Source organism: Balaenoptera acutorostrata, chromosome 19, assembly GCF_949987535.1.
Source record: "Balaenoptera acutorostrata chromosome 19, mBalAcu1.1, whole genome shotgun sequence".
Taxonomy (NCBI): domain Eukaryota; kingdom Metazoa; phylum Chordata; class Mammalia; order Artiodactyla; family Balaenopteridae; genus Balaenoptera; species Balaenoptera acutorostrata.
The window spans coordinates 57,243,206-57,251,743 of NC_080082.1; the positions used below are offsets into that span (position 1 = coordinate 57,243,206).

The 8,538-nt window shown below is 53.2% G+C and overlaps 1 protein-coding gene across 1 annotated transcript; it reads right to left on the bottom strand.

Moving 5' to 3' along the window:
• Positions 1-242: 242 nt before the first annotated feature.
• PGLYRP1 (peptidoglycan recognition protein 1) lies at positions 243-4,271 on the bottom strand. Its single transcript, XM_007168168.1, is given in 4 exon segments — positions 243-424; positions 1,008-1,129; positions 3,990-4,231; positions 4,233-4,271. Coding segments are annotated over 4 exon segments (585 nt in total).
• Between the last annotated feature and the right edge of the window lie 4,267 nt (positions 4,272-8,538).

The following is an 8,538-nucleotide window of genomic DNA, read 5'->3' on the forward strand; positions in this document are numbered from 1 at the left end:
TTCCAAGCTGGGATCTCTGGGGTCTTGGTTCAGGGTCGGGGCCTCTGGGTTCTGAGCAAGATCAGAGTTCTGGGAGGTTGGGGGGCGATGGCTGGGATCTTATGGGGGGGAGAGAGGGTGGGGAGGGGGATGGTGGGACACGGAAATACAGTTTGAGGTTCGCCTTTATTGGGGGAGGGAGAGGGGGAGGCAGTGGGGTTTCTGATGGGGTGGGGGGGCGGTGTGAGAAGACGGACAGGGCCTCACACGCGGTGGTAGTGTGACCATTGCTGGATGATTTCGTAGAGCTGGTTGCCTGGAGAGAGCATCTGTTACACATCCCGGTGTCCTTTGACCTCGTAGCTAGGAGTCAAGAATCCCTGAGCCACACCGAAAGCCAGCAGACTCTGGGCTGCCCTGATGGCGTGGGGCGGGGGCACCCGATCTGTGGGAGGTAGAGGCAGGAGTTAGGCTGGGGCTTCCTCGAAGGGCAGAGGGAGTGTTGGTAGTGCTTCTGATTTTGTACTCTGAGCTGGCCCGCTAGGGCCCAGAACCCAGCCTGCCGCCACCAAGCAGTGACTTAACCTCTCTGTGCCTCAGTTTCCTCATCTGTGAAAGGGGAGAATGACAGCACCTGCCCACAGGGCTGTGGGATGATCAAAAGAGTTATTTTATGTACAGAGTAAGCCCTCAGCAAGTGTCAGCTGTCAAGATTACTGCTTATTTGCTCTCATCTGCCCCCAGACCTCCCCAGCCAAGCCACAGCAATAGCTGCCATTTATCAAGCACTTCTTAGGTGCCATGGACTGGTCTAAGAACTTTTATAGAGATGAACTAATCTTCACTGAAACCATGTGGTTGAAAATGGTCTTTATCCAAAAGAGGAAACAAGGCTCGGAGAAGCAGAGTCACTTGCCCGAGGTCACAGAGCTTGTAGGTGGCAGAGCCTCCCAGCAACTACTCACCACGCAGTGCCATCCCCCAGGCTCCATGTCAGTCCCCTAGCTGATGGCGGGACAGTCACTTACCCATGTAGTTACCCATGAAGGAGATGCCGAGGGGTATGGGGTTCCAGGTGGGACCTGAGTGGGCGCCCAAGGTGTTCCAGCCCCGGCCCTCATACTGGAGCCTGTCTTCTCCCATCAGGAAGCTGTGGGGGTGGGAGGGTGGTCTGGATGAGTGACGGAGGGCTTCCGGGGGAGGGGGTAGGACTCCCTCCCTATCCTCTGCTCGCCCCGCCCCTGTCCCTGTCACTCACACACAATTTCCCCAACACCCTCCTCCTATCCTCTAATCTTCCACAGTAAGAACAATGACCATGGCCATTGCCATTTGTCAGGCACAGCTCTACATGCACCTTTTTGCATCCTCAACCCCGTGAGGAGTCAGGATTTTCACCCAGGTCTCCGTGACTCCCACCCACATGGTCTGGCTCTCTCCTGCCTCCCTGGAGGACTGGCTGAGCTCTTGATTTGCTGAATTCTCACATGCAGTCCTCGGAGGCAGGCACTGTTGTCATCCCCACTTTAAGCTGAGGAAGCAGACTTGGATTATTTACCCAAGGTCACGTCCTGGACACTAATGCTTCTCAGAACTCTCCACTGAGAAGCTCTTCTGCCCTCTCCCCAGCCTGCTCCCTGCTTCCTCTTCCCTGCTGGGGTACACTTGAGTGACAGGATCAGGGACTTGAGGGTTGGCGCTGCAACCAGACACAAACCCTGGAGCCCCAGCATCTGCCTCTTTGAGGTTTCCAGTCCTGGCAGCAGATCTGTCAGGTTCACTCATTCAACACGTCCTGCTTGAGTGAGTTTGATTTGGCACACTGGAATTAACCAGAAGATCGGCGTTTTGGAGATGCGATATCTGTCACCTCAGTCTTCTGGCTCACAAGGTCACCAAGGATGCACAGAATGTGGGAACTCTAATACTGGGTCCTGAATCTGCCACTTGGGAAGCCAGACTCTCAGAATCTGGATTGAAGAGACTAGAAATACCATAGTGATATTGACCCCCAGGACTGGGCCGGTTATGGTCCTGCCACAGCCCCAGCATCTGGCACAAGCAGTTGGTACTCTCTGTATATTAGCTAAATGGATGCATCTAATTTAAACTTCTAACCCCACCAACTGGTGGGTAGTCAGGAGCCCCATTTTACAGGTGAAGAAACTGAGGCTTCAAACAAGATGCGACAAGGAAGGGGGATTCAAAACATTTGGATCAGACTCTGAATCCTAAAATCTGAGGAACAAACTTCAGTTTGCTTTTCTATAAAGTGATTTAGACCAGAGGCTGTGGAGCCAAGCTCTGCTCTTCATTCCTTCAGGGAAACGCTTAGAATTGGAGCGCCTGACTCTTGGAAAACAAATTTGAAGTTGGAGCCTTTGAATTGTAAAATCTTGAGCCAGAAGAGCTGGGGATACCCTTGAAGGCTTCCAGATTTTTCCAAGCGAGGTCCTCAGGTTTTCTGGCTTCACCCCAGCCCTACTGAAGCAGTCTCTAAGCGCGGGGCCTGGGAACCTGCATTTCCAGTAAGGTGATTCTGGTGTTTACCGAGGCTTGAGAACCAGTAGAGTCTCTTATTATAGAAGCCCCTGTGCGGGGGGCTTCCCTGGTGGCGCAGTGGTTGAGAGTCTGCCTGCCAATGCAGGGGACACGGGTTCGGGCCCTGGTCTGGGAGGATCCCGCGTGCCGCGGAGCGGCTGGGCCCGCGAGCCACAATTGCTGAGCCTGCGCGTCTGGAGCCTGTGCTCCGCAACAAGAGAGGCCGCGATAGTGAGAGGCCCGCGCACCGAGATGAGGAGTGGCCCCCGCTCTCAGCAACTAGAGAAAGCCGTCAGACAGAAACGAAGACCCAACACAGCCATAAATAAATAAATAAATTAATTAAAAAAAAAAAAAGAAGCCCCTGTGCGGGACCCCAGCCTATTACCCTGGAAAGGGAGCTGGTGGGCATGGGCCCCAGAGGCAGATCTAACCAATCCCTGCCCCTGTTTCTGCCCTCACCCCCCTACAGTCTGTTCTCCACACTGCAGCCAGAGGGAGCTTCTCATATCCAAGCAGGCTCACATTCCTCTCATGGCTCCTGTCTTAGAGTAGAACGGAGGTCCTCCCCATGGCCCACAAGACCCTGTGCCTTCTGGCCCCTGCCAACTCCTTCCTCATTTCATATCACTCTTCCCGGCTACCTCCAGCCACCCTGACCTTTGTCCCTCAGGAATGACCCACTCACTCAGCCTCCTGGCCTCTACCTCTGCTGTACCCCCAGCTTACTACACTCTTCTCTCGGGTCCCATATGCTGAAGCCGCGTCAGTCACTCTGTTCCTCTTCTCCATCGCTTCTCTCACCATCTGAATTCAACTTGTTGACTTTGCTTGTTTCTCACCTGTTGCTGCCTGCTGGTCTTTAAATCCCTTTGGGCTAAATTCACACTGTTCATGGCTGTGCCCCCATCCCAGTATCTGGCGCACAGCCTGGCACATAGTCATAGGCGCCAACAGTCCATGGATTTGGGGGCTCCCACTGCACACCAGGCGGTGTCCTAAGTGGTATTGGCTGGCTTAGTGATGGAGTGGGCCACAACCCCACTGACTTTGCAGAGGAGGAAGGTGAAACTGAAGCTGAAAGAGGGTGAATGCCTGCCCCAGGGCTCAGCCAGCAGTAAATGGAGCTGGGACGGCAACCCGGCCCGGTGCTTAACGAGGCACCGGACTTTACCAAGGGAATCCAGTGCACAGGACATCTTCCTGTGTATTGGCAAAATCTGTCCCTTCCGCTGTGGGCAGAGCTTGGACTGCAGCCGCTTCCCCTCCTCCTAGCATCTTTGCGCTGCCTGCACACGCCCAGCCCTAAGCAGCGGCCCTGGGGACAAACGAAGATGCTGCGCGGTTGATTAAGGTGCCCGGGGTGTCGGCCAGGCGGCTCTAGAACAGCGTCCCTGCGGTCTCCCGGGCCCGCGCGCCTCTCTCTCCTGCAGTCCCGTCTCCAGCTTTTGCCTCTCCTCCTCACTCACTTGTAGCCCACGTCGCACCCGCCCAGCGTCCGCACGTGGTAGTGCTGCACGTTCTGGACCTGCTTCAGGCAAGAGGCCGGGGTGTCGCAGGCGCTGCCTGCTGCGTGCGACACCACCGCGTAGCGCACGGGCCGTCTTAGGCGCTGGCTGCGCTCGGACGCCAGGGCCCTCCACTCTCTGCGGGGCACGATGGGGATGCAGCTTACCGAGGCTTCCTGAGCCGCTCCGAGGCCGAGGACGGCCGAGGAGGGCCCAGGCGAGCAGCGCGCGGCGGCGGGTCATGGCAGGCAGGGCGCGGAGATGGCTAGCAGCTCCAGGCTGGCTCTGCGCCTTTATCTGCGTGAGGGGCAGGGAAGGCCTTGCATCACACCCCGCGGAACTTCCCAGTGGGACCCCAGACTCCGCTTCCTTCTCTGGCAGGGCCCCAACAGGATGCGGTGTGGTCAGGTCCGGAGGGGGGAGACCATGGTAAAGCCAAGGGGCCCCTCACCCAGCCAAGAGTGGGGGGTGGGGAGAGGCACACAGGCCCCTGGGCACTTCGCCCCGTGCTTTCTGGAAGACCCAGGGTCTGGATCTCTGCCCTGTTTTGTCTCTCCTCTCAGTGGAGCATTGGACAACTCACCAGGACTTAACACGGGAGGCAGGCGGCCAGGCCTCTTCTCCCATCCTCCTGCAAGGAACTGAAGAAACAAAGGCGCCCAATTTAAAAACACTTCTCCTGGACCTAAGCCCGATGTCATTTAACCCTTGCAGCAAACTGAAGAGGTGACTATTGGGAAGCCCATTTCACAGTTGAGTAAACTGAGGCCGGAAGAGGGCTAATCACCTTGCTGCCACATGGGAGATAGTAGAGCCTGGTGGTCCAGAGCCCTTATTCAGAGCCAGGCTGCCTGAGTTTGAATTCTGGTGACATTCCAGTGTGTGAGCTTGGGCAAGTGACAACCTTTCTGTGTTTCAGTTTTCCCCACCTGCGAAATGGGGCTGATACTATAACGTATCTAACTCATGGGTCGATCCCTTAGAAGATGTCTGACTCATAGTGCCACATAAGCATCACTGGGGTGGGGGTGGGGGTTCCCTGGTGGCGCAGTGGTTGAGAATCTGCCTGCCAATGCAGGGGACATGGGTTCGAGCCCTGGTCCGGGAAGATCCCACATGCCATGGAGCAGCTAAGCCCGTGCGCCACAACTACTGAGCCTGAGCTCTAGAGCCCGCGAACCACAACTACTGAGCCAGAGTGTCACAACTACTGAAGCCTGTGCGCCTAGAGCCCGTGGTCCGCAACAAGAGAAGCAACCGCAATGAGAAGCCCACACACCACAACGAAGAGTAACCCCTGCTTGCCACAACTAGAGAAAGCCCGCGCGCAGCAACAAAGACTCAACGCAGCCAAAAATAAAATAAGCAAATTTAAAAAAAGAGAAAAGCATCACTGGGACTTGACCTCAAATCTACCCTTGGTAGTAAGCTGACAGTTCCATTCTTTTTTTAAAAAATAAATTTATTTATTTTTATTTATTTATTTTTGGCTGCATTGGGTCTTCCTAACTGTTCAGGGGCTTTCTCTAGTTGTGGTGAGCAGGGGCTACTCTTAGTTGAGGTGCGAGGGCTTCTCATTGCAGTGGCTTCTCTTTGTTGCGGAGCACAGGCTCTAGGCACGCGGGCTTCAGTAGTTGCGGCGCACGGGCTTAGTTGCTCCGCGGCATGTGGGATTCTGCCGGACCAGGGCTCGAACCCGTATGCCCCTCATTGGCAGGCGGACTCCCAACCACAGTGCCACCAGGGAAGTCCTCGTTTGTTCTTAATTCTGCATTTTTCTGCCTATCTCTGAGAATACTTTTTTCAGACAAAATTCTGAATCTCATTCAGAAACTTCCTAAAATTCAGGAACTGGAATGTCATGGGATACACAAACACACACACACACACAACATTTTTTAAATAATTAATTTTTCCAACCAGGAACATAATATACTTTAAAATTTTGTTAAGAGTTTCATGTCATTGTAACTGGGGAATGTTGTGTGCTATTTTATACAGAGAAAAGTGAATTTAAAATCTTTTTCTCTTTGTATATACAGGTGTGGAATTTTTAATAAAGCACTTAGTATGTTTGAAAGCACTTTCTGCACCAATGGACATTTTTCATTGAGAGGTTTAGTGAGAGGAGTTCGGAACTCGTGAACTAACCCAATCGTGGGAATTGGGTAGAGAATGGAGGGTCAGAATAGTTTTTCCCCTGTACCGTCTCCCCCACGGTCACCTCCATCTCCTAGAAATGGGAATCCTCTCTCCAACCCAATGAATGAATCGTTTCACAAGCTCTCCAAGGGTGAGTCTGCCATCTTAGTCAAGGCCCCGTGGACCGAGAAATGCACAAACCAAGGCCACTTCAAGTCCCATGCCAGGCCTGGAGGTCACACAGACACCAGAACATTTATTCTGGGCCATGTGTCACTATGCTGAGTTGGTGGTGGCTGTGGAGAGGGTCCCACTGCACCTCAGAAATGATGGGTAGCTCTCCTACCCCCACCTGAGTGGATTTTCAAAGTCCCTCCACTACCAACTGCCCCGTCCAGGAAAGGAGCAAGAGAACTGAACGCCAGTCCTGCATCCCAACTTGCTCTTCTGGAATCTGACCCAGAAGGGACTGTGTCAACATTATAGTAAGTGAAATTGGAATCTGATTGTGAGGAGAAATATGGGTGGATCTGATCCCCAGAGGACATAGACTAAAAAAAGAGAGGCAACTGCGAAGAACACAGACAGGGCAGAAGAAGGAAAAGTCGAGGGACACTTCGAGGCAAGATAAGAATCAATAGATTTCGACTCTGCAGTTCCCACAGCCTCTCACCCACTCACTTGTGCTGCTCGGCCCTTGATCGTCTAGACTGAGATCTGGCTCCCATATTTGAATGGAGTCTGGGGCCCGCCCACAGGGCTATACTCTGAGTGCCACACCCCCGCTTGGCCCTGGTCCCACATAAGTACCCCTCATGTGCAACCCCACCTCCCGATCTTCTCTTTATTTTTATTTTACTTGATTTATTTATTTGTGGCGTGCGGTGTCTAATTTCCCCGACCAGGGATCGAACCCATGCCCCCTGCAATGGAAACTCAGAGTCTTAACCACTGGACCTTCAGGGAAGTCCCCTGATCTTCTCTTTAGCTCAGTTCTGAGCCAAGCCGCACCTGCATCCAACCCCCTTCTGGAACCATCTAATGAAGAATGACTTGAAACGGTGGTCAAATCCACTTCCTCACCCTGGAACCAAACTCCTTCCTCTCTCCTTACACTTACTTCATGGGCCAGTCCCTTCCCTTCCTGGGTCCAGACTTATATAGGGTACTTTTTGTATTGTGAAAGAAATGAAAATTATTTTCTATGTATTAATTTTATTTTAAAACAATTTTATATCAAAATTGCACACAGTAGGGTGATACTCTGCGTCACTGAATTGGGGGTGTCCCAAAACGGGCCTCAGACAATCATGGGCCCCCTTCCCCACTTGCTGTTCTAGACCCTTGGGAAGTGCTGGTGTCATGGGTGTGGCCCTCAGAGGGACCTGGGCTGAAATGATGTTCGGTTGAAGGTTCAAACACTCCGGATGTTTCCAGGCCCCTCATTGACCAGAGCTGACTCAAGAGGAAGAAGGTCTTACAGATTGTGCACTCTGACCTTTCCCTCTATTTTGTGTTTTACCAAGTTCAGATCTGTCCGTTTCCAGAATCTTATAATGCTGCAAATTTTGATTTATTCCAAAGAAATCCTTTTGGAGACAAGTAAATTCTTCCTGCGTGAGAGTCCCAAACTCCCACACCACAATTTACTGGCTGGTGGAAAGTCCTAGCCCTGGGCTTGGATTTTCGGGAGAGGCGACTTTTCTCTCTGCGGCGCTGGCGCCTGGGGGCTGGTCCACGCTCAGAGCCGCCCGGCCCCTCCCTGAGCCCATTGCCCGCCAGGGGGCGCGCCGACCCAACCTCCGTCTTTCGGGGGAGACAGGTCCGGACTCAGGATCAGCGCGGAAGGCCCCTCCCTCCCTGTGGGTCGCGCCCTCCACCCTGTGCCACACCCTGTCGAAGTCAAGGCAAGAAAGCTGAGCCTTGTGACTGAGACGGGTCTTTTATTCAGTGAAACCAGGCGGTCATGGTATCTTGGTATTTGTTCGTATACGGAAAAAATGCGTGTACCTTGCAACCTCTGGAAGCCAGAAAAAGGACTTATGTCCACGGTTTAGGACCATTCCTAACGCTTCAAGCTCCCACCATGACAGTGTATGTAAAGTTGAAAAATTTATAAAGTGCCTTGTGTTTGGCATCTGGTGGAGTGGCGAAAATGCGGAAAGGAATGACAGATCTCATGAAGGGTCCCCAGTGGCAGCCTGGGGATTGTGCCTCGTGGTGTTGGTCACAGGGGTAATTGTGAGAGGTCAGGGCCCTCGGCACCTCCAACAGCAAAATAATCTCTCATGATTGTCCAGGGTCACAGAATGGGGACCGGTCACCCTGCTCAGGACAGATTCAGGCTGAATGTTAAGGAGGAGAAAGA